This window comes from Myotis lucifugus, unplaced genomic scaffold (assembly GCF_000147115.1).
Source record: "Myotis lucifugus unplaced genomic scaffold, Myoluc2.0 scaffold_48, whole genome shotgun sequence".
NCBI lineage: Eukaryota > Metazoa > Chordata > Mammalia > Chiroptera > Vespertilionidae > Myotis > Myotis lucifugus.
The window spans coordinates 5,352,631-5,379,556 of record NW_005871096.1 but is presented as its reverse complement, the minus strand read 5'-3'; the positions used below and the strand labels follow the sequence as shown (position 1 = coordinate 5,379,556).

Here is a 26,926-nt window from a genome sequence, read left to right as displayed (position 1 = left end):
TATTATGAATATGAATTCAATTATTTTCCTGACTAGGAGGATCATCTGTGGAGTATATTTATATATTTAGAGGAAGGGAGGGAAGAGGAAAAGGTATAAGAAACAAAACAAAATTTTCAAAAGCAGAAACATATCAGTACATTATCCCTTCTTGTGGAGGCTTAGACCTGTGATTTGAAAGGAAGCACGAGTACATGTACTTGTGATCATTCCTTAGAACACTGTCATCCACTCTCTGGTTCCCTGTGCCCACAGTGGAGCCAGACTCCTTAAAGTAAAGGAACTGATTTCCCTCTCTGAGGACCTTCCTTTCTTTTACGGATTCATTAGAACAGTTCCTTTGATTTTCTGTTCCACTAGAGGGCCTCTCTGATGCAGTTTTATAGTCAATAGGACCTGCTCTCCTGGATACTAACAAAGAGAACCATTTATTTTCTAATGACAGAACATTTGCCAAACACTCCTTCTTCCAGTCTAGGGTCTTATAAATCTAGAGGAAAATATGGCTCTTCCTTGTATCCATCATCCAACATTGCTGCCTTGACTTTACTATTATTCTCTCCATTGAGATGTCTAGTTGTTCTTTATTTTAACCCCAATTAATGACCACCATATGAAAAACAATATTTGGTAATAATTATTGAATGCTCATTATGGACTGGGGACCTAGTTTTTGCATGCTTGAATGCACTGAATCCTCACAGCAACCTTGTGAAGTACGTTCTATTATTCTTTTTACGGAAAAGGAAACAGACTTGGAGAGGTTAACCCCAAGATTATATATAGCAAGTAAGTGGTAGAGCAGGGTTTCAGTGCAGGCATCCACACTCTTATCATTCCTGCTTCTAGGTAGAAAAAGACAGGCTTCATTTTATGTGGGGAAGCATTCATTTTAGTCAGAAGAATGAAGTTTATGCTTTTTAGAAATAAAGTTTATACCAGTAACACTCCTATCAGAAAATTTTGGTTCCTGAGTATTGGGGAGAGATTTTGCTTAAATATCTTATGGAATTTTGTATACATTTTGCTTTAGAAAAGTAAATGCAAGAAAGCATGACATTTCAAGTTTTATAAATATTAGATAAATTGCATTGTATTTTGGATAACTGAACCATAAATAAATTTATTCATAAAAAATAAGCTTTATTGCCAACAAATTAGATACTCTATATGAAATAGGCAAATTCCTAGAAATGAAAAAATTACTAAAACTAAGTCAAGAAATAAAAAAATCTAAGCAGATCTATAACAAAGAGTTTGGATCAATAATCAAAAATCTCTCAACAAAGAAAGTACAGAGCCAGATGGGTTCACTGGTGAATTCTATCAAACATCTAAAGAATTGACACCAATTCTTCTTAAATTCTTCCAAAAAAAAAAGAGGAGCTAGTACTTCCTAATTCATTCTATAAAACCAGCATTACCTTGCTTCCAAACCAAAGACTCTCTATCCCTCTCCCTTCCTCTCTGTAAAAAAAATCAATAAAATATATATTTTTAAAAAGCAACAGATTGAGAGACAGAGAACCATCGATCAGACCATCAAACCTCAGAGGGAAGGTAGGGGAGGGTGTGAGAGTAAGAGGGGAGAGATCAACCAAAGGACTTGTATGCATGCATATAAGCCTAACCAATGGACACAGACACCAGGGGGGTGAGGGCATGGGGGGGGGGGGTGGAGGGGCAATGGGGGGATAAGGACACATATGTAATACCTTAATCAGTAAAGAAAAAATAAATAAAAATAAAAAATAAAGAGGAAAATGGCATCATCTCACTAGATAAGAAAATGCATTTGACAAAATTTAACACCCTTTCATGGTAAAAACTCGGCAAACTAGAAAGAGAATGAATTTGCTCAACCTGTTAAAAGGCATTAATGAGTCCTGGCCGGTGTTGCTCAGTTGGTTGGAGCATGGTCCTATGCACACTCTGTACACCAGAAGTCACAGGTTCCATTCCCCCCTGGTCAGGGCACATACCCAAGTTGTGGGTTCAATCCCTGGTCTGGGTGTGTACGTGAAGTAACCAACCAATTGACATTTCTCACATCAGTGTTTCTCCCATTTCCTTCCTCTCTCTCTAAAATCAATTTTTTTTTAAAAAGGCATTCATGAAAAACCGACACCCAGCAATATACTAAATGGTAAAAGATTGAAAGCTCCTCTACAATCAGAAAAATGCTCACTTTCACCACTGTTGGTCAACATTGTACCAGAAGTTCTAGCCAGAGCAATTAGGGAAGATAAATCAAGGAAACCCCAATTAGAAAGAAAGAAGCAAAACTATCTCTATTGGCAGTTATGATCCTATAGATTAAAAATCATCAAGAATCCACACACGCACAAAAGACTGAGAACTAATACAGTAATGCTTTGCAAGATACAAAATCAACACACAAATGTCAATTGATTTTTATACACTGGCAAAAAAATAATTCTGAGAAGAAAATAATTTTATTTACAATAGCATCAAAAAGAACAAAATACTTGGGAATAAATTCAACCAAGGAGGTACAAGGCTTATACACTGAAAAGTATAAAACATTGCTGAAAGAAGTTAAAGAAGACCTAAATAAATGAATGGAACGACATCTCATGTTTGTGATGTTAAGATGGCAATACTCCCCAAATTAATCTACAGCAGTGCAATCCCTATCAAAAAACCTAATGGCCATTTTTTTTAAAGAAATTGGAAAAGCTGATCCTAAAATTCATATGGAATTTAAGGGACTCAAAAGAGCCAAAACAATTTTGAAAAAGAACAAAATTGGAAGAGTCACATTTCCTGATTTCAAAATTTGTTACAAAGCTACGGTAATCAAAACAGTATGGTGCTGACATAAGGATAAGCACGTAGGCCAATAGCATAAAATAGAAACTCCAGAAATACACTACAGTCTATTGATTCTAACAAGGGTACCAAGACAATTCAATGGACAAAGAACAGTCTCTTCAACAAGTGGTGCCGAACAACTAGGAGGAAGAGGCAAAGCGGAATGACTACTGAGTAAGGAGTTCCCTTTTGGGGTGATGAAAATATTCTGGAACTAACTAGTGGTGATGGTTATACAACATGGAGAATATACTAAACGTCACTTATGGTAAATTTTATGGATATTTTACAATTGTATTAGGTACATTACAAATTGTTATTTAAATGTCATAACAGTAAGCATTATATATATATAATGCTATGTAGTAAGTATATGATTAAAACTGCATTTATAGCCTTCCCAAAGACAATTTTTAAAAATGGGATTTGCAATTAAATAAATTTAAAAGCCTGACAGAAGGTCTCTTTAGATCTTAAATCTAGTCTAAAAAGAGAGTGATAAACACAATGGAAACCATAAGGGGCAAGTTTGATTTGGAGCTCTTCCCTAAGGCCTGGTACACAACACTCCATAAATGTTTGCTGAAAGTCAAGATAGATATTTTTTTATAAACTCTAAACTATTTGGAATTGTTGCCAATATTTCAACTCTTACTCAGGAACAACAAATATTCAGTAAAATGATAGGTAATTTTACTGTGACTAGATTATTAACTCGTATGAAATATTTTTATTCTTTTTCATTTTTTAATTAGAGTAAAAAAATTAAATGCCATGAAAAGTCTAAGTCTGCTTTTGGCATTTCATCCTTCTGGATCTCAAATACCTTTATCTTTATAAGAGTGCACCAACTCCCCCATCAGAGACCCTTATTTGTAAGGCCTAAGAAAGTATATCTATTTTTTATCTACTGGGCCTGAACAACACTGACATTTTGTGAATCTCTTAAAGAAATGCAGTATTGCTTGATACGGATATTAGTATCGTGATTAGCTTTGACTGACACCCTATGTTACCCAGCCCTGAATAGTTATTTCCTTTGAGCTAATAAGGTGCATCTAGAAAGTGAAGTCAGGGAAGCTTAGGAACCATGTTCAGGGCCCTCGGTCTATACCCAGACTGAAGTTGGGTCCATTTAATGACAATTCTTTGTGGGTAACAAACAATTATATTTAATTGAAGTATTTTAAGATAGCTTTATATTAGAGAGTGAATATTATTTATGTGATGTTTATGCCTTAAAAGAACTGTAAGTTGGGAAGGCACACAATGGCTCAATGACTATTGGGTTATGCTGTAAGTGATGGCGTGACAACACTGAGGTTAGAGAAGCTGTCATTTAAAGAGCTGTCTCTGTTAGTGACAAGAATAGCTGTGCTGTGTGAGAGCTTCAGAGAAAGAAAATGCTGCGTAGTAAGTGTGGCAAAAGCTGACCTACTTATCTGTCTGATTCTGTATCAGAGACTCGGGAGCAAAACTGCAGACAAGGACTGGGGAAGTGAGTTAATCCAATTGAGAATTAATTTGCCTCAAACTTTCTGATCAATAAGGCACCGAGCAAAACAGTGGGGAGACTAAAATCTTACATGCTAATAGACTATAAAACAAAGATGGGCAAAGAATGTTAGTTCCTTAAGGGCACATACTTGGATATATTTTTGTATCCCCTGAAGCAATTAACATTTTATTCACTGTTGCATCTGTAATAGGCTCTGGCTAAACCAGCTAGGACTATTATTCCCACTTTAGATCTGGGTGCACAAATTCAGAGGAAATTGGCTAAAGGTCAAAGAACTAGTGAATGCCATGAACTGGGTTTAAACTGGGAGTTTAATTCACTATTACAAGATGCAGTACTTAAAAGAGTAATATTTCACAATAAATATATAAACACATGAAGCAATGCACAAAAGTAAAATCATTTGAAAAATCCAAATGTGGTGCTCAATACTCATATTTAAATGTTAATATGCAATGACCATTACCTGCCAGCTTTGTTTAATTATTAGGTTATTGAAAAAAAGTTATGTTCCCACATCTGAAAAGTCTCAGCCAATTTCTTGAATACACATTAAATTGACCCTATTATGTAATTTTCATCACAGTAGAGGTAAAAATGAATGTTAAAAAATAAAAAGATAACAGCGCAATTTTATAATACAATAAAAGAAACAATGCGTATAACCTATCAATAGGTTCTAGCATTCCTAAAAGGATGTCCACACTAGCCAAGAAAAGGAAATAAGACCATCCAGATTGGAGAGGAATAAGTGAAACCAGTAAAATTGACCATAGAAAATTCTAAGAAATCCACTAAAAAAAAAAAAAAATCAATGAGTTGAGCAAGTTTTCAGGGTACAAGATCAATATACAAAAATCAATTCCATTTTTCTACACTAGAAATAAACAATCTAAAAGTGAAGTTTTTAAAAATTCTATGTATAATAGCATCAAAATTAAAACAAAATACATAAGAATTTAACAAAATTTTTGACACTGAAAATTACAAAATTGTTTAAAGAAATTAAAAAAGAAAATCAATGTGAAGATAGATCGCATTCATGGATCAGGGAACTTTCCCCCCCAAGGCTTAGGGGAAGGCATTCAGTCTTCCACCATGAAGTACGATGTTAGCGATATTTTTTTTTTGCAGATGATCTTCCTCACTTTAAAGAGGTTACTTTCCACTCCTAGTTTAGTTTTATCATGAATGTGTGTTGACTTTTTAAGGGTACGGAATTTTGTCAAGTGATAATGTATTTTTTTAAAAACATTTTCATTTCTTTCAGAGAGGAAGGGAGAGGGAGAGAAACGTCAATCATGAGAACCATCTCCGCTGCCTCCTGCACGCCTCCTACTGGGGGTGGAGCCGCAACCCAACACGTGCCCCGACCAGAATGAACTGTGACCTCCTGGTTCATAGGTCACCTAAGAGTCGGGCAATGTGATCGTGTATTTTTTAAATCCGGTTTTCTATGCCACTGAAACTGTTTAAGAGCTCGTTCTGCCCGCCCACTTTAGCTGGCTCATTTAGTTGGCCCATTAAGGCCTTGGAATAAACTACCTCTCCCATCTTATCCTTTCTAGCCCAGAAACATGGGGGGGGAGGGGGGGGGTGACACCTAGGCTCGCTCACCCAAGCCCTCTTTACTTGGACTGTGTAAGGGTGTCTGCCCCCGGAGCCAATCCCCACCTCCTCCACCCAGCATTCCGCGCCGTTCGCGGTGCCGCAGGCTTCACGTGAGTCGGCGGCCGAAGTCCACTCAGGGTTCACAGAGCCCGCCTCCCCCGGGCGAGTCTCCAGATCCCACCCAATCAGCGCCCAACCCGGAAACCGCGGCGCTGAAAGGTCTCGCGACGCTCAACTCCTCCGGGCCCTGCAACCCTGGCGTCACGTGATCCCATCCACGTCTCCCGCTCTCCTCCGCGGAGCACCGCCCTTCAGCTGGTGCTCGCTGATTGGCCACTGCTCGCCTGGTCTCCAGGGTGACGGGAACGCGGTAGCCTTCCTGGAGGAGACTAGGTGCGCCTGCGCAATCGCGTGGCCGCTCCAGTCTGGAGATGAAGGTAAGTAACTTACAAACCCTGGGGGCGGGAAGAGCGGACCTTCCCTCAGCCCGAGGAGCGTGGCTTTGAGAATAGGGACACCCCCTCTTCCGAGTGCGTGGGGTGGGGAAGGGGAAGGGCAGGGAGGGAGAGATGAGGGCGCAGTTGAAGGAGCGAGGGGAAAGGGAAGAAAATAAAGGAGAAAGCAGAGAGGGAGGCCTCTCATCTCTGGGGTCGCTACCGGAGTTGACGCGGTGCGGGAAGGGGAGTCCCGGTCCGGCCGGAAATGAGCAGCTGGATCAGAAGAGCCCAAACTTCGCTGCGCGGAAGGAACGAGTCGTGGGACTGTGTTTGCAGGGTCGTGATGAAAGGGACTCGCTCGCGTGTCACGAGCTGCCTCATCTCTTGGAGCGAAACCTCTGCCAAGCTGTGCAACTGACCAGCTCCTTGCACACAGTGAAGAGCCCCCGAAGGAGTAATCTCTAAGCGTATTGCCTGTGATTTGGTCCTATTGATACATCACCTGGTGGCGAGAATACAGAATTCACGGAGAAATCTGCACACGCAGGTGTAGAGGCTCAAGAGCGTCATTCTCTGCACGCACGGTGTCCAGGCTTGGCCTTCTCGTGACCCCACTCCTGGGTCCCTGGCCGCAGCTCCTGCACCTTTCCGCTTTCCCGCAGTACCCGCCCCACCCCGCCCGATCCGGCAAAGAGATGGAAAGCTCACTTAAAAAGTTATTTTATACGTCCGTATGCTTCCTCGTGACTATTAGTGTGCAAATTGGAATTAGACCGGTCATCATAACTCACATTTCTAAAGCTCTTCACAATTATGAAGAATCTGAAGGGAGGAGATATTATTCCTGGTTTAAAGTTGAGAATTCTGTGTTTGAGGCAATTTACGCGACTTTAAGCCCTACAGCTAATGTAAAAAGCAACATTTAAGTTTCGGTTTTCCGGTTGTGAAGTGAGCAACATTTCCACTGCACTGTATGGGGAGCATCTGTGAAAAAAAGTATGTATGACCCCATGGAAGTCTACCAATGACGCTAATGAAATTCAAGTTCACTAGCAGGAAGGGGTTCCAGGGAAATGTAGTCACAAAATTGCAAAAGTAAGATGCTTTTATTTATTTTTTTTTCTTTAAAGATGTCTTCATGCTCCACAAAATTGGATATACCTGTGATTTTTCCCACCTCTGTTTTCAGTTGAGATGGATTTCATCTCTTTAACATACAAAATACCTATTGATAACTGGGTAATTTTGAGCATTGGAAGCATCATCACTGTGAATATTAAGCCACCTATAGTAGTATGTAAACTGCATATGCCTACACATAGGCATCATTGTTTAATCTGTAATTTAACCTAATATTAAAATCTAAATGTTTTCATTCATGTTCTCTGTTCCTAGATGTTCTGATGGGCACTGTTTGATATAAATGTGTGAGTCAATATAATTTAAAATTTTTAATAGCTACATTAAAATATTTTTAAAACAGATAAAATTAATTTTAATGATATGTTTTATCCAGTAGATCCAAAATATTATTTCAACATGTAATCAATACAAATATTATCAAAGAAATTGTTTGTATTCTTTTTCATAATCTTTAAAATCCAATATGCATTTTATATTTACAGCACATTAAATTTGGGTGTACCCACATTTCAACTCCTCAATAAAATTTCAAGTCCATGTGTGGTTTGTGGCTTCCATAACCACAGTTCTAGATTGTCTAAGTGAAAAAAAAAGAATGATTTTTCAACTTATACATTGTTCATCCAATGGCCAAACTAAACACAATGATGAAGTAAATATAACTGATGGGTAAAGGAAGAAAATAATTTTGAACGAAGTATATCATTCTTTTAATCTTAAACATCTATAAAACATGAAACATACATTTTTATAAAGTTAATATTCAAAAACTTTCCAAAGCAAAGAAGTTTTACAATAAACTCTCCCCTATCTGTTTTTTAAATATTTTTTTATTGATTTTGAGAGAGAGGAAAGGAGAGGGATAGACAGATAGAAACAGTAGTGAGAAACATTATCGATTGGCTGCCTCCTGCACGCCCCCTACTGGGGATTGAACCCACAGCCCTGGGCATGAGCCCTGTCGAGGAATCAAACCCATGACCTCTTAGTTCCTGGGTGGCCATTCAACCTCTGAGCCACACCTGCTGGGCTCCCCTATATATTGAGGTCCATACTTAACCAGATTGTGAGTTTTTTTGTTTTGTTGATTAATCGTTTTGTTTGTTCTACTGTTGACTTCCTTTGGATAAGCTCTAACATAAGCCTTCACCATCCTGAATCCTACTGTTTTCATGATCATATTTTGACATGTCTTCTGACTAACCCTTAATCATATGTTTTGTGTGTGTTTTTTCTAGCGTGTTTTCTCGTTGCTAGAAAAGAATTGGCTTGGTGCACCGATACAGTTTACCTGGCAAAAAACATCAGGAAACTACCTTGCAGTAACAGGGTAAGAAATCAGTGAATTTATAAAATCATCCTGACTCCAAACGGTTGTATGCCCACATAACCACCCATCTATTCAGTAGAAGTTATTGTGAGATGTTTATATGGTGGGAAAAGTAATATCTTCATCTCCATTAACATCAGAGTTCATGGAACCTTTTCCCCAGTAATAACTTTTTAGATTCAAATTATGAAATTATGATGAGAGAACATTGAAAGCACTTTATGGCACCTAAACTTTTATATGCATAGAGAGATAAAGAAAAGAAACATTCAAGTCATATTTTTGTGTTCTAATTGCTTTTAGAGCTGACCATATTGTAAGAATCTTTGATCGCCATGGTCAAAAAAGAAGTGAAATTAACTTACCTGGGTAAGTACAGAGTTGGATCAAAAACTTTTTCAAGCTTTGTTGCCTAAAAGATAAAAAGGTATTGTCTTAAAGCCACAATCAAATAGAATTTTATAATATATATAACCTCTATCTCCTCTTTTGCGTTCTCCATTTGCAAAGTATTTTTTTTAATATCGTAAGTAGTTAATGAAATATGTAGATAAATAGCATATGAGTTAGAGTTTAGAAACACCCATATATTCATAGAGAAGCTTAAAGGCAGGATTAGAAATGATTTCATATGAAAGAATTCTTATGTAATTATAAACATGCCTTAGATGTGCCTGTATCACTATAGTATCTCCTGCCTAATAAATTGTTGAAAAATAGTTACTTTCACATGCTTTTTAAAGGACAAAGACTTTCTTATATCTATACTGCCAGCAGTCGGACATCCTTAGTGCTGCCACGGAGGCAGGAGTGGCTCCCGCCACTGCCACTGCGCTTGCCAGCCTTGAGCCCGGCTTCTGGTTGAGCGGCACTCCCCCTGTGGGAGTGCACTGACCACCAGGGGGCAGCTCCTGCATTGAGCTTCTGCCCCCTGGTGGTCAATGCACGTCATAGCGATCGGTCCTTCCACTGTTTGGTCGATTTGCATATTAGCCTTTTATTCTACTAGAGGCCCAGTGCACGAAATCCATGCAGAGGTGGGGGGGGGCGGGGCGTCCCTCAGCCCAGCCTGCACCTTCTCACAATCCAGGACTGCTGGCTCCTAACTGCTCACCTGCCTGCCTGATCACCCCTAACCACTCTTCCTGCCTGCCTGATCGCCCCTAACCACTCTGCTGCCTGCCTGATCACCCCTAACTGCCTCTGTCTCAGCCCCCACCACCGTGGCTTCATCTGGAATGACGTCGGAAGGTCGTTTGGCTGTCTGGCCTAATTAGCATATTACACTTTTATTATAGATTCAGGAAATAATTCTAGATCACACTAATCACGACTGGAGCATTTTTAATGATTCAGTGTAATCATTACCTGTGTTATTGTTACTGATAGTCTCGGTGGTTATTAAGTGTGTAGTCGCTCTCACCTAAATGTTCTTATGCTGCCGTGCTTTTACAGTTCACGGCTGCTTTCTGTAGTTGATTGCCACCACCTTTGCAAATCTCGTAACAGCCTTTTCCAATTCCTGCTCTGCCACCGCCCACCTGAGGCCACCATTTTGGCATTTCCCGTTGCTCTCCATTGTGGCCTCTGGTTTCTATATTCTGGGAAAGAGGTCAAGGTAGTTATCATTATGTCTAAAATACAATAAGGAGGCACTTAGTAAAAAACTTTTGAGTAAATTGTATGATCTTTATTACATAAACTCTGCAACATCTATATTGGTTACACAATGACCTTATTTTTTTACCTCTGAATATTTTTTTGCTATATTAATTATAATTGAGTTTGACTGACAAAGGATCTCCAGATAAATAAAATGCCTTTATATTTGTCTTTAATTGATAGATGATTTTAACAGCAATTTGGAAGCTTTCCTCTTTTCATATTCCAAAATCTCTAAAACTACTACAGAACATTTAGGTCCCAGAACATTTTAACAGTTTGAAGAATAACTGATGTCATCCCCAGCTATCTTAAATGTAAATCTGTGCAAGAACAAAGAATATCAAAATGAAAAATTCGGCATCAAGAAAGTAAGGTCCATCCCCAAGGAAGTGTTTAAATTATAATAAACATTGGGAATAATTTTGAATAGTAAGAAACCTGTTAAACAGAGCATTTCCTATTTAGAGCTATTTTGTCATTTCAATTGAATCACTCTTCTCATTCCATTAAGATATAAAATGAAAATAAATTTCTTAACCATCACTTCAGAATTCAGTCTTTCCACTGTTTGCAATACTACATCTACCTGGCCTTCAACTATTTTACATGCAGTTTATCTAAATATGACTTCATTACATATGAAGTACCTTCTTTTTCTCTCTGTAAGTCTAAAGTAACCTTTTAGATGACCACTTGATTCCAGTTGGGATTCATTTGTAGGGTGTGTTTTACCAAAGGGCCAGATTCTTTAGAGGGTTCAAGGAAATCTGTTAACTTATTAGGTATAATTATATTTAATATGGCATATGAAAATGGTATTTAAAACAGAATTAAAATTTTTCCATCCTATCAACAACAAAAAATTTAAGTTAGTCTTATCCAAGCAGTGAATAGTGAGTTGTATTTCTCACTAGAAATTTTATGACCTATTTAAAATAGCTTGAATGGTCTTGTTGTAGACAAAAATCACAAATAGGTGAGTATTTAAATGTCTTTCCTCTACTTTAAAAATATGGACAGTGATGTTTTGCTCTCTTTTTTCAAAGTAATTGTGTTGCTATGGATTGGGATAAAGACGGAGATATCCTAGCAGTGATTGCTGAGAAATCTAATTGCATTTATCTATGGGATGCCAACACAAATAAAACCAGCCAGTTAGACAGTGGCATGAGGTAAGGACAAATCTTTGGTTTTTTTAAAACTTCACTTAAAAATATGATTACTTGTAGGTTTGATGCTAACATTACTTATTGCTTTCATTAGAGATGTATCAAGGAGTTACCTATATTATAAAAAGCCAGTTACCGTAACGCCATAACAACCAAATGACTGGTCACCAGGAGGTGCAATGATGGGTCCCGCAGAGTGGCGGGTCTGGGGTCTCGTGCGATTTCGCGTGTTGGGCCTCTAGTTTTTTATAAAAGAAAAAAGTTCATTTCTTTTTTTTGTTATATGTAGTCCTATTGATTTTGCCCATTAACTAGAATATAATAGTTACGTTGTGAAATATAAATAGCTTCTTAAGTTTTTTCTAATGAAACAGTCTAAAAAGTTGAAAGATGAGACTAAAGTGATTTGGGGAAATGGGATTGGCTGCAGGCATGGCTGGACCTTGGGGTTCTGATGATGCAATCAAGACTCTTTCTTTCTTTTTTTAACCCTCACCCAAGGATATGTCTTTATTGGTTTCGGGAGAAAGAGAGAGAGAAAGAGAGAAACATCGATGTAAGAGAGAAACATCGACCAGTTGCCTCCCGTACCAGGAATGGAACCCGTAATCTTTATGGTTGGTACATGGGATGATGCTCCAACTGAGCTACCCAGCCAGAGCTCAAGACTATCTCTTGGCTCTTCCTTGCTCTATATTTTGTTCATTCTAAGTCAGACACTGTCCATAGCAACTGGCAGCTATTGGCTTATATCATTCTTTGCAACAAGTTACACCAGAGAAAAGAGCATGTTCCCATCAATTCACCCGTGTCCACTCAGTTTCTCAAAAGGTCTCTGAGTGGAGTAGGCAGGGCCATCGGATTGATACTTCCACTAAATGAAGAATAGGGTGAGGGTGTGGTCAGTTCTCAAGTGGAAAAAATTCTATGCAGACAGAATAAATTACAAGATCTCTGCTAAAATAGAAACCATTTTCTCATTGGAAAAGAAAAATTTGTCAATATTTACAACTTAAACTTTTGACCTTGGATAAGTTTCTTAGCCGCTCTGTAAGCCTCAATTTCTTCATCTATGTGTAATGGGTATAAAAGTCATATATGCCTTGTGGCATCATATGGCCCACAGGTGGGCAGGAAGAGATCGCCCGTATACCATAATATGAATCTACACATTCCCAGTTTATTTTCCAAGGAATAACAACCCAAAGAAAGCAAGGTGGCCATGCAGAACAGGACCAAACACAACCTTAGCAGTTCCCCTTGACGCCCCCCAAGGTGATCCACAAGGCATGCATCCTCAGGTGGTACCGCCTGCCCATGTAAAGCCTCGCTGGGTCTAAGAACCCTCATTCCTTACTCTGTCCTTTTACATTTGGGTGTACATCTATTTTTGAAAGTATTACAAATACCCTCCCTTCCCTCCCCCCTTTCCACCCCCCCCTCCCCCACTGACCTCTTCTAACCTGAACACATTTTAAAAGGACTACTTAGGGGTTATGTCTGTGAATTGTTTAGTAATTTATATGTTAATGTTACAGGGATCAAATGTCTTTCCTTCTTTGGTCAAAAATTGGAAGTTTCCTGGCTGTTGGAACTGTTAAAGGAAATTTGCTTATTTATAATCGTCAGACATCTCGAAAGATTCCTATCGTTGGTAGGTTACATTTGGAAACATGGTTAAATATTAGAGATGCTTTACATAAGTGTAAATTTTACTGCCTCTGATTTTCCTGATATTGCAAGGGATATTTTGTAGTATGAAGACTCCCCTGTCAAACTTCACATAGAGCTAAACTAGAAGATCCTTCTTCACTGACCATTAAACGTGTCCCAGGCCACATAGAACAGGTGGCTCTGAGGCAGCGGTTCTCAACCTGTAGGTCGTGACCCCTGTGGGGGTCGAACGACCCTTTCACAGGGGTCGCCTAAGACCATCGGGAAACACATATATAATTACATATTGTTTTTGTGATTCATCACTATGCTTTAATTATGTTCAATTTGTAACAATGGAAATACATCCTGCATATCAGATATTTACATTACGATTCATCACAGTAGCAAAATGACAGCTATGAAGTAGCAACGAAAATAATTTTATGGTTGGGGCTCACCACAACATGAGGAACTGTGTTAAAGGGTCTCGGCTTTAGGAAGGTTGAGAACCACTGCTCTAAGGTCAAGGACAGCCTGTGTCGTTGGGCACCAGTACATTAATGACATGGCTTCCATCTGCCCCTTTCTCTCCCACTTTGTACCTCTGGACGTGGGTATGAACACATTAGTAGATTGGACTAAACCTTTGTGACTGCTTGGACCGGGATAATCCAGATTCCTAATTCTGACCCCTCGTTCTCTGCAAACACCTGTTTAACCCAGGTGTGACTATGAGTTATATTTGCCTCAGGGTGTATGGCAGTGATGGCGAACCTATGACACGCGTGTCAGAGTTGACAATCAAACTCATTTTTTTGGTTGATTTTTCTTTGTTAAATGGCCTTTAAATATATAAAATAAATATAAAAAATATGTCTTTGTTTTACTATGGTTGCAAATATCAAAAAATTTCTATATGTGACATGGCACCAGAGTTAAGTTAGGGTTTTTCAAAATGCTGACACGCCGAGCTCAAAAGGTTCGCCATCACAGGTGTATGGCCTGAGAGTGTTTGTTCTTTGGTCCTTTTGGCTCAGTCTCTGATTCTCTCAACCTCTGGTCACTCAGCATCTGCCCTCTGAATACACAAGAGGAAACAGTATCCATTCTTTTCAATTATTGTAACATGCTGGTAAATGGTGAAACCAGTGGGCTTAATTACATCCAAATAGCCAGAAAAAGTATAACTTACTGCTAATGAAGGAATTAAGCTCTGGACATAGAGTGCGTACTATTGAGAAAGTCCCTTTCAACCAAGGGCACTTAACCATTTTAAATTATTTTCACATGAATGTATACTAATACTAATATTTTTAGTGCTGCAACTAAGCAGTAATGCCATTGATCCATTTGGAAATTAAACTAAAATTTTGAGTTATAAAAATCAATTTTCTCCACCTTAAATTAGTCGAGTGTACTTCAGTTAGGCATTTTCTGTATCTCACTTCATCTGCAGGTATATACTACTTCTTATTTTGTCATTTGAAGTTAAGAAAATAATTTGTCAAAGCATGCTTATTTTGTGTCAGGTATTTGTCATATACACATGATTCTATATGTGACCTTAGTATTTAAGATGAATACGGATTCTGCTCTCCATCTTGTTTATTAACTATGTTAAACGGGCCTGAAAAGATTCGGGATAATTACATATCTTAGGTTAAATCTATAGCCTCTTTCAGAGTTGGTTGTGATTTGTGGCTCTGCTTTTTTCGCTTTTAAAAACCTTATTTTCCTAAATCCAAGCCACTGCATTTTAGATAGCGACTCCATGGTAGCATGATCTCTCAGCATGTTACAGTAACTGAATATCTGTGACCTTGTCTTCTCTTACACTGATTTGTTTCCTTGGAACTAGACTAGATTCAAGCAGTTCTCACTTTGCATAGTTCTCATATACTTAAATTTCACTTATTACAGTTTCGATAGTACTAGTCTGCCAATAACATGGCTCAAACTTGAGTTACCACATATATTAACTATGAGCTCATGTTAATTAAATGAGTTTAATACATGTAAAGTACCAGAACACTGTAAGTTAAGCGCACAGAATGTGTTAACTATTATTGTAGATATTAAGGCTAACCCAAATTCTGAGTCCTGGGAGCAAAAGGAAGGAGCGAGAAGAGATTTCCTTCACCCTTTCTTGGGTATAAAGAAGTTGTCTTTGGCGGCTTTCTCTTCAGGTGCTCCTTTTTCCCTTCCTAATGCCCACCTCTTTGGCCATCCAGTTCTGGTGTCCCGCCCAAGTCCCTTCATCTATGATCAGCAGCGTATCCTGTATCTCAGTCTCTTCTCTGAATGTTTACTTTGGGGCTCTGGTCTCCTGGTTTGAATACTGTCTGCTCCTGACAACTCCCCTATTTACCTCTTCCACCCTCTGTACTCATACCTCCACTGCTTACTCAACATCGGTGATAAGAGGTCTAAGAAACACTTCACATTTAATATCTCCAAAATCATTTTGACCCACAGCTTTTCCTCTCATCATGAAGGTTATTTCCTCCTTTTAGATCTTTAAGCCAAACCTTAGCCTTATCCTTGACTTCTCTCTTACTCTCCGTATCTAACCTGCCAGAAAATTATACAATCCACTTTCACGTATCTCCAGAATGAAGCCTCTTCTTACCACATCGTGGTGAGGGCCTGGAACATCTTCCACCTGAATTTCTGCAATCTCTTCATTGGTCTCTCTGCTTCACCCCTTACCCCGCTATAGACTATTCTCAGCCAAGGGTCCAGAGTGAGCCTTCCGCTCAGACCTCTCCAGTCATTCTGCATCTCACCCAGAGTCAAAGCCACAGTCCTCACAGGGCCAGCCAAACCCTGCATGGCCTGGTCTCTGCAGTGTCTGCCTTCGTTTCATGCTCTTTTCTCCTCCCTCCCTCTAACACACCAGGCACCCTCCTGCCCACGGTCTACTCTGTAACTGTTTATTTACAATCTGCTGTCTGCATAGGTTCTGAATTAGGTTCTCTAAGGGGTACAAAGAATAAAAGGAACATGGTCTCTTCTCAGTAACAGCTAAAACAGCTAACACTTCTATAGCACTTCTTACAATGCCTGACACTCTTCTAAGTGCTGTCACTTGTTTGATCCTCAGCCCTATGAGATAGCTCCTCCCATCATCCCCAGATTGTGGATGGTGTGACTAAGGAATAGAGAAAGGTGAGGTAACTTACCACGATTTCGCAGTAGGTGGTGAGCCACTTATTCAAATATAGGCTGTCTGCCTTCAGAATCTGTATACTTAATTAACCTTGGTGCTCTTGAGTATTTATTCCAGGACCTTCGATAAGTGCCCATCGTGTCAAGCATGTGATTTTTGCACTGGCTAGAAGGCTCAATAAAAAAGCATCCCGCCATTAGTAGTTATCTAATATCACTCTCTAGCTAAGTGACTCAACTCTTAACACAAGTCTCCCTAAGGTGCATTCATATTTGCACCTCGGTATTATCACAAATCACTGTGTGTTCTTTGGTTATATATGAGTAGTCCACGCCGTGAATGTTGAATGCCAAGGGTCTGCCACACCATGAAGCTGAATATCTTTTTTTTTTTTAATTTTTTTTTATATATTTTTTTATTGATTTTTTACAGAGAGGAAAGGAGAGAGATAGAGAGTCAGAAACATCGATGAGAGAGAAACATCGATCAGCTGCCTCCTGCACATCTCCTACTGGGGATGTGCCCGAAACCTAGGTACATGCCCTTGACCGGAATCGAACCCGGGACCTTTCAGTCCGCAGGCCGACGCTCTATTCACTGAGCCAAACCAGTTTCGGCAAAGCTGAATATCTTAATGGTAACTTCAGTGCTTTGGGATTTACTTATCATAAAGCATTATCGTTCAGGTTCGGTGATATAGTAAATAAACTTGTCAAAGGGTAGAATATCTTTTTATTTTAGGGCCTCAGCTCATATTCACAGAAAATGCTGGAGAACACTATTGCCCTTATATACCATTATCTTGATTTACAACTTGTAATAAACTGTTTTAAAAAAGATTTGTTAGATACAACTGATTTGATGAGGTTTCAAATTCCTTGGGACATTACCTAAGCTTTCAGATTGACATTACAGTTGTTTTTAATTTTTTTTTTTTTTTGAGAAATCCATGTGTTTGTATAAAAACCATCTCTTTTCCAGGAAAACATACTAAGAGAATCACATGTGGATGTTGGAGTACAGAAAATCTGCTTGCTTTAGGTGGCGAAGATAAACTTATCACAGTTAGTAATCAGGAAGGTGACACAATAAAACAGGTAATACTGTAACATCTCTTTGGTCTGATATATTCAAGTTCTTACCTAAAATAATGTTTGTCTATCAAACTAATCTATAAAATGTTTAAATCTCTATATGAGATATGCATAGAGTAACTTCATATTCTTAACATCAGAAACTTTTGTTTTTACGTATTAGGACTTTTTTTTAACATGACTACTTCATCCAGATATCCTCCTTTGTATGTTTCCGTTGTTTAGTATTAGCATGGGAGGTCAGCTCTGTGGTTAGTAGGACAGTATATTTGTGAAATAACTTTTATAAATGTATACTTATAATATAATTGTTCATAGTTAGACCTCAGAGTCCTGCTAAACCTTGTTTTAGTGGATACCATAAGATATTTAGCAATGTGTGTCTTTCAACCCAAGCAAAATAGAATGGACAAAGATGAGAGGAAAAACTTACAGATTGTTTATGGCTTGTTCAAAATTGACTTGGTTGAAGGTATAGACTTAGATTGAAAATTTACAGAAAATAAATTTGAAGAAGTTGAATCCCATATCTGGAAAGTTTTGAAAGTTAGACTGAAGTAAGTAACTCAACCATGTTGGGCAGAACCATAGTATGATTCAGGTGGTTCTGATAATTCTTCTTTCAGCTAACTAGAATAGTAGGTACATAGTACAAATGCTTGAGCTCCCCATCCTGATATTCATGTTAGACATCATCAGTAGACTCTGGCTTCCCCACTCCTCACTGAATCAAAACATGGCCTTACAATATTTTTCCATAGAACATCCCAGGAAGACACTACCAGTTAGCTGTTATCCTATATTATAAAAGCCTAATATGCTAAGTGTCTGGTCGTCCAGTTGTCCATTCAACCAGTCAAAGCATAACATGCTAATGATATGCTAAGGCCACTCAACCACTAGCTATGACATGCACTGACCACCAGGGGGCAGACAGTCAACCGGTCGACCAGTCACTTGCTGCTGGGGTCCCGCCATTTGGGCCAGCGGGGACTGAGAGAGACGGGCTGGACACGCCCTGGAGCCTTCCTGTGGTCCCTTCCCGGCTGACCAACCTCCTACGTCTCTCCCTGGCTCCGATCACGCACCCGTGGGGTCCCTCAGCCTGACCTGTGCCCTCTCACAATCCAGGACCCCTTGGGGGATGTTGGAGAGCCGGTTTCAGCCCCATCCCACAGGCCAGGCAGAGGGACACCCCCGGTGCACGAATTTGTGCACTGGCTGGGCCTCTAGTTTACATATAAGATGATAACTTCCCATTTCTAATTGCTAAAAAGTATGCTTCCAGAATTAGACATACTACTTAAGTTGTCCTGTGGTAAGCAAAACATACATCAAAGGCATTGCTTTATTTGGTATGGTTTCTGAATGGTTTTGACTTTTGACTATTCTGCAGATCACTCCAGGTCTGTGTGGATTTATTTTTATTTATCCTGCTGAGTACTGTCTTGCTTCCTGGATCTGAAGATTGCTGTCTTTCATCAACTCTGGAAGATTCTTAGTCATTATCATTATCTCTCTGAACATTACCTCTTGCCTTTTCTGTTCTGTCCTTCTGGAGTGTCTGTTAGACGTATGTTGGACCTTCTCATATCTCTTAATTTTGCTTTTATAGTCCCTTTTGTCATTCTGTGTAATCTGGATAATACTTCAAATCAGCTTACTTATTATTTCTTCAAATTTGTTTGATCTCTGTCTATCCCACTGAGTTTTTATTTAAATGACTATCCTTTTTATTTTTGGAAAGTACTTTGTGGTTCTTGTAAAAATCTGTCGATTTTTTTTAAAGTTTTTTTCTCATACTTATGTCTTTTAGTCTTTAGTTAATCTTAAAGTATTTATTTTATGATCTCTCTCTCTGATAATTCTATTATTTTTAGATATGCTTACTCTTGCTCTTAATTGTTTCTTTGTGAATAGTATATCTTTCCTCATTTTGAATTGTGAGCTCATATTCTCAGTGATTTTCTGTGGAAAAGTTTTGCAGCATTGCAAGAGGCTTCAGATTAGTTTTTGCCGTAACACTGCAGAGAGTTTCTAGACCACTCAAGTATAAATTTGAATCTCAGACCAGAATGAGGATAGGAGGTAAAGTCTTTGGTTAGAATAGGACTTTTTCAACTTTTTTTCTAACCCAAAGCACAGCCCAAGTCAAATGCACTTCCTTATTGTCTCCTTGTACCAGCTGCTCTGGTGGCTGCAGCCTCGGTTTCTACACACACTTTGGTTTTCAGTTGCTCTTTACTTACGGTCCTTGGAAATTTTCTTTACCTTCTTTCAGGCTTCTCTATACATTTAATGAGATAGCTATTTTATCTAGGATTTGTAGATGTTTGTAGCAGTGGGAATTTAAGGTTATCAGTCCAACATATAACAGAAATTAAAGCAAGGTACCTGTTTTATTATCATTCAGAGTGACTTTGAGTGTTGGGTTCATTTTTAGTGATAATATTTTCATCCCCGCAGTCACCATTGAAATCAGAGCCTGGCAACATGCAGTTTTCCACGAGGAGCGATGATCGAACCTCTACTGCTAAAACCATAGTAAGAATTCTAAACCAAATGCATGCCCAAATTTTGCTAGTAATTTTGTAGAATATACTCTCTCCTTTTCTAGGATGGCTCAGAACCTATCATGATAAATAAATTATGGTCTGTCACATATGAAACCAATGGCAGGCCCCGGTCTCCCAGGCCTAAAAGTTGTTTTTCTGCTGCTGACTACCTCGCATTACAGCAAATGAAGCCATCTTCCTATTACTGTTGGTATGGTAACAAAAAAAAAGTGGGGGTACTTTTATAAATAGATGTATTGATTTCTATATGATTTTTTATTTTTGCTACCAGATGTGACCAGAGCTCTGGAAATTGTAGTTGCTTTTTTTTAATATCTTAGATTTATTTTCCTGTAACATTTTTTTAAAATAAATCTTTATTGAGCAGGACTGGGGGTGGGGGGGAGAGAAGCAGGGGGTGGGTGCATTCCTCCATTCCTACCTGTGGCGTCATGGAGACCTGGGCAACCACACTCACACCCAAGAAAAAAAAATAAAAATAAAAAAATAAATAAATAAATAAATAAAATAAATCTTTATTGTTCAGATTATTATAGTTGTTCCCCTTTTTTCCCCCCATAGCCCCCCTCCACCCAGTTCCCACCCCACCCTCTGCCCTTGAATCCAGTCTCAGGATTCAAGGCAGCACTGTCCTCATCCATAGGTGTACGCTTTTTGTCGCCGGGTCAAAGGTCATACACATGGAAAATGTAGCTATTTCCATCCGCAACATGTTCCTGTGCTCGGAAAGGTCTCTCACGACTTGTTCACACTCTACTCAGAAAGGGTGCGGAGCCACATAACGGCTTTTTAAAATACAGTGGGGCCTTGACTTACAAGTGTCCCGACTAACGAGTTTTTCGAGATACGAGCCGTCTCTCAGCCGATTTTTTGCTTTGAGTTGCGAGCTAAAATTCGGGTTACGAGCCAGCTTCAGATACCCCACCACTAGTTGGGGCAGCGAACGTCACAGTGAACGCCACAACATCAGCCCAGCATCATGTGTCTCACTCGTTCACTTTAAGATTTGACAAACGAGTATTTTGAGTTACGAGCTCCGTCACAGAACGAATTAAACTCTTAAGTCAAGGCCCCACTGTAATGTATCCTCTTATGTTTAAAATGCGGATTTCGCTACCAAAACTGGGGAGAAAGCAACACTACAGCTGCTCTCGCCCCTCTCGCCCTTCAGGTGATAGTTGTGCGTGGGGCTGCGAGCTGGTTCTCGGGCCGACGACGAAGCCGTCTGTGCGGCTCGCATGGTTCCGCCGGCTTCCCAGGAGCCGTCGCAGCCTCGCAGGGGCCGTCGCAGCCTTCCTGTAACATTTTAATATCCTGAAATCTAGACAGTTTTTACAATCAATATGTCTATATTTAAATGAAATAATGTTTCTGTTTCTTTAAAAGCTATTATTAAATTGGTAGTGACTTATAATTGATTACATTGTAGAATCAAAAAAATATATAAAAATGTGTCTCTCGTTTTATATATATACATATATATTTGTATATATGTTAATCACCCTTAATGAGCCCAATTAAATAATATACTCTTTACCTGCCCAGCACAATTACACCCTCCACTGAGAATTGCAGTTAAGTACGGACTTCTGTAACAGAGGGACACTAGTCTAGCCACATTGACCAGTGACCTACAGGCAATGGAAAGAGTGATGGTAGCAAAAGCCAATCTAGAATATTCACATGGGTGTGGACCTGTCATTCCAGATGACTCAAAATAAGAATGACATTTTATGATGGAAGATTCTATATTCCGAATATGAATTCCATTTCAATGGAACTATATCAGACTTACGCTCCTGTATTGCATGGTATTCTAATGAGAGGTATAGAGAATTTTAAAAATTACTCTAACTAGCTATTTATTATACTTCAAAGGGTATATTAGATATGTATAAAGCCAAGGATTCTTCCTGGACTATATATTAGTAAAATTTATTTTTTTAGTTACATTGTTCACTTACTAATTACAATATTTAACACATCTAAATTTGGCTTGTTTTCATAAATTACATTCATCTGTTTGAATTTGCTTATTGGTCTTTTCATGAAGTACTGAGTAATTCATTTCACAATCTCTTAATCTTCTCTGGCAGATAAGTGCGGTGCTTGGCAAGAAAACTTTGTTTCTTTTTAATTTGAATGAACCATATAACTCAATTGATCTGGAATTTAAGCAGAACTATGGCAACATTGTCTGCTATAGTTGGTAGGTACAGAAAGTTCATCATAGAAATTTATGTTTTTGTCTATTATATTTAAATTTTGGTTATATAAATTTCACTTCTTAATATAACATTTTCTAGATTACAGACTATGACTTAGTATGTGAAACTACCTAGCATATATTATCTGGCACATAGGCCTTTGATAAATTATATTCTCTAATTCCTTTGTTTTAAGGTACTTGCTTTTGCATTGTATTTTCAATGATAGTTAATCTCCCTTTTTATTGATTTATTGCCTTTGTTGCTATAGGTATGGTGATGGCTACATCATGGTTGGTTTTTCATATGGAATTTTTGTGGTCATTTCCACTCATATTCAAGAGATTGGTCTAGAGATATTTCAAGCTTATGATTATAAAGATAATCTAACCAGTATTGCAATATCACAGACCCTTAACAAAGTTGCTACATGTGGTGATAACTGGTAAGTTATATTTACAAGTTCCCAAGAAAGCTTATATAGGAAATATTCAAGAGATTCAGCAAGACTTTGGTAGCCAAAATGAATCTGTCAACCATACTATTTTTCACTCTTAGGACATGTTTGCAATGGAAATTTCTAAGACTCCTTTACCTCTATCTTTAGCACTCACAGCAAAACCTAAAATACTAAGTATATACTAAATATAAAACCTAAAATGGAGTATGCTTGAAAATCAGTCTTAAAAATAAAATAGGAAGTTCTAGCTAACATGGAATAAGCTCCACCCCATCTCTCTCAATGAATACGGCTATAAAACCTCAACAGAATGCAGAGAACAGCTATTTAAGGACTCTGAAAGTAAATAGTAGCAGGCAGATTGGCGAAGAATACCAGAATTTGAAGTACAGCTGAACCAGTGATGAGTCTCCCGTTGGTCTCCCAGTCTCAGGATTCAAGGCAGCCTGAAACTCAGAAGTAGGCACAGAGCATGGGCAGAGGAGCTCTGAGAGAAGCTCTCTCGTGCTGGCTCAAGTTGCAGGAAAGAGAACTCCTAACACTCAGAGAGAGGTGGGGAAACCCCCCAGTTTTCTTTCTTGTTCTTTGTTTTCTCATGCCCAGCAATCAAGCACTCTCACCATGGCAGTGGCAGCAACTGAGAGGGTAACCTTCCTCTCCAATTGGGGGAGCTATGGTGCCAAGAAGGTGGGGCAAACCCATGTTGCTTATTTTTCTTTCTGTCCTCCCCTTGCTTGGCCACAGGTGCAGGTGCAGTTGTGGGAAATACAAGGCAGAATATGGTAACTAGAGCCCCAGCTTCCAGCTGGAGGACCAAAAAGGGGAGCCTTCATGAAGCTGGAAAAATACCAGGTAGATCCCGGAGAGGGAGGAGTTCTGGAAAATAACCCTATAAAGATATTTATGAACTCCCAGATTTACCCTGAGCAGTGTATATATATCTGACCCTAAATATACCAAAGACTTTGAGAACTGAACTAAGGGATAGATCATAGCCCAAGTCCTATAGTGGCCACTGAATGGGCAATATAGGGACATATCCAAATACCACTGCAAAGGCTTTGAAAATGGAACCGACATTGAAACCATAACCCAGAAGGCTTATTTAAACTTGGGGCCTTACCCCATTTTGGTTGATTGCCTGCTTTAAAAAAAAAAAAAAGGTGGGTGGGGTGGTTAACCCTCTCCATGGGATTTAAACAATCATAGAATCTCATAGCATAATATTCAAAATGTCCAGAATATAACCACAATTATTTGACATAATGAAGAATCAGGAAAATTTCAACTCACTTGTGAAAAGGCAATCAAAAGAAGCCAGGGCCAAGAGGATGAAGATAACAGCTATTATAAAAATGTCTTAAGAGGTAAGGGCTAGCATTTGCAAAACAAATGGAAACAGTTTCAGAAAAGAAATAGAACCTATAAAGAAGACCCGCCCTGACCGGTTTGGCTCAGTGGAGAGAGCGTTGGCCTGTGGACTGAAGGGTCCTCAGTTTGATTCCGGTCAAGGGCATGTACCTTGGTTGCGGGCACATCCCCAGTTAGGGGTGTGCAGGAGGTAGCTGATCGATGTTTCTCTCTCATCCATGTTTCTAACTCTCTAACCCTCTCCCTTCCTCTCTGAAAAAAAATCAATAAAATATTTAAGAAAAAGAAGACCCAAATGGAAAGTTAAGAACTGAAAGATATAATTAATGCAGTGTACTTAAAAGGAGATGGAAATCACAGAGTAAAGAGTCAGTGAACTCGAGGATAGACCAATAGAAATATCTAATCTCAACACAGAGGAAAAATAGATTGAAAAAAGAACCGAGCTCAGAGACCTGTGAAATAGTACCAAAAGGTCTAACATTTGTGCCATAAAAGTCTTAGAAATAATGGCTGAAAATTTCTCTATTTCACAAAAGACATAAACCTATGTATTATAGAAGCTCAGCAAATCCCCAAAAGGATAAATCCAAAGAAATCTAGTCCCAGATACATCATAAACAAACTGCTAAAAACCAAGATGAAGAAAAAAATCTTGAAAGCTGCCAGTGAACAACATTTTGAATGACGGTGGATTTTTCATCATAAACCATAGATGACAGAAGGAAGCATCACAACATTATTAAAGTGCCGAAAGAAAAGAACTATCAACTGAAATTCTATATCCAGTGAAAATATCCATCAGTAGGAAAGGAGAAATAAAAACATTCTCAGATGGCCCTAGCTGGTTTGGCTCAGTGGATAGAGCATCGGCCTGAGGACTGGAGGGTCCCAGGCACATGCTCGGGTTGCGAGCTCAATTCCCCAGTAGGGACGTGCAGGAGGTGGCCAATCAATGATTCTCTCTCATCATTGATGTTTCTATCTCTCTTCTCCCTTCCTCTCTCTGAAATCAATAAAAAAAAATTTTTTTAAAAGAATTGCTTAAGAAGTTCTTCAGGTAGGAGAGAACAGATGACTGAAGGAAATTTGGGACATCAAGAATGAAGGAAGAGCAATAGAAATAGTAAATAGCTGGGTAGATATAATGGGCTATTTTTAAATTTTGAAATCTTGAATGTATATGTGGCTACAAAAAGCAAGTATTACAATATTGTCTGATCGTGTGTTCATTGCATGAAGATGCAATACATATGACAACTACAATATAAAGGTGAAAAGTAAGTTCTTATATGTGGTAAGATTTCTGCATTCTGCTTGAAGTGGTCTAAATGTTGATTATAAATAGACTATAATGAACATGCATAGCTTGTAATTGTTCATGAACAAAAACCATTTAACTTAGAGCTTGTGTTTAAATTTTTTTATTTTTCAGCATTAAAATCCATGGCTTGGCTGAATTAAAAGACATGTATGCTATAATCAACCTGGATGATGAAATTAAAGGTATTAATTCTTCTGAAGCAGATTGACATTTTATCATTACAGTTATAGTGTATTGTGTTTGTTTTTGTAAGAGGAATACAATTAGCACCCTTTCATTAGAGTTCCCTAAAATAGCCTCCTTATTTTAGTAATTACTTTGAGTCATACTCCTTTACTGGAATGATATAAGTCCACTTTGATCCAAAGATTTATAGTGCATTTTATCCCAATTCCAATTGTAAAATCTAAATTATTATATATTTTCCCTTTAAGCCAGTATTGAATGAGTTAGTGCTCGTGTTCGTATGTCAATCCACACGTCTAAATAAAGACCTTAAACTTTTAAAGAAAACATTTGGAGATTTTTATGCCTCTGGAAGCTTAAGTGATCATATTTGCTTTTATGCCTGCAACAGTATATTTGTTTTTTAATAATTCTTTGTTTTATCAATTATTTCAGGGTTGAGTACCTTGTCCTGGACTGATGATGGCCAGTTGCTGGCGTTGTCTACCCAAAGGGGCTCACTCCATGTTTTCCTGACCAAGCTTCCCATACTTGGGGATGCCTGCAGCACAAGGATTGCATATCTCACCTCCCTCCTTGAAGTCACTGTAGCCAACCCTGTTGAAGGAGTATGAAAATGCTGTTATTTTTATTTTATAAATAAAATCAAAGCAGTTATAGCAGCTCATTTACTAGTTACTTTTCTATATTATAGGAGCTACCGATCGCAGTTTCTGTTGATGTGGAACCCAACTTTGTAGCAGTAGGACTTTATCATCTGGCTGTGGGAATGAATAATCGAGCTTGGTTTTATGTCCTTGGAGAGAATGGCAAGTCTAAATCCAGTTGTTTTCTTGTCTGCCATATAGTTTCTGATCTGATTTGGAAAGTATTTGTTATCAAACTCTGGGTCATGTGCCCTACACTTCGAAAGGCCAAAATCAAAATGTCAGTTTGGTGTAAGGAATGATTTATTGATCGAGAAGGTGCCAATCAAGAAGATGGGAGACTTATCAATGCCTCAACTCTATCTTACCTGCTGGACTAGGTTAAAGATTTTTAAGCTGGAGAAGGGGAGTTGGAGAGGCAGGGTGGGCGGGAGGGGGGGGGTAGAGTTAAGGATAGATCTGCTGGTCTCTTGATAAGGTCTCCGAGTAGATTCTGAGGCACTATCAGAAGGTCACATGCATCAGGG

At 38.7% G+C, this 26,926-nt stretch overlaps 1 protein-coding gene across 1 annotated transcript in view; it reads left to right on the top strand.

The window, feature by feature from the left end:
• Positions 1-6,318: 6,318 nt before the first annotated feature.
• The window catches only part of WDR19 (WD repeat domain 19), a 70,253-nt gene continuing 49,645 nt past the window's right edge, over positions 6,319-26,926 (top strand). The window contains 12 exon segments of the mRNA XM_023753652.1: positions 6,319-6,402; positions 8,784-8,875; positions 9,179-9,244; positions 11,587-11,712; positions 13,248-13,363; positions 17,516-17,631; positions 20,095-20,172; positions 22,301-22,413; positions 22,683-22,856; positions 25,678-25,748; positions 26,188-26,360; positions 26,447-26,561. Of these exon segments, the coding sequence (XP_023609420.1) occupies positions 6,397-6,402; positions 8,784-8,875; positions 9,179-9,244; positions 11,587-11,712; positions 13,248-13,363; positions 17,516-17,631; positions 20,095-20,172; positions 22,301-22,413; positions 22,683-22,856; positions 25,678-25,748; positions 26,188-26,360; positions 26,447-26,561 (1,246 nt within the window). The 5' untranslated portion in view covers positions 6,319-6,396.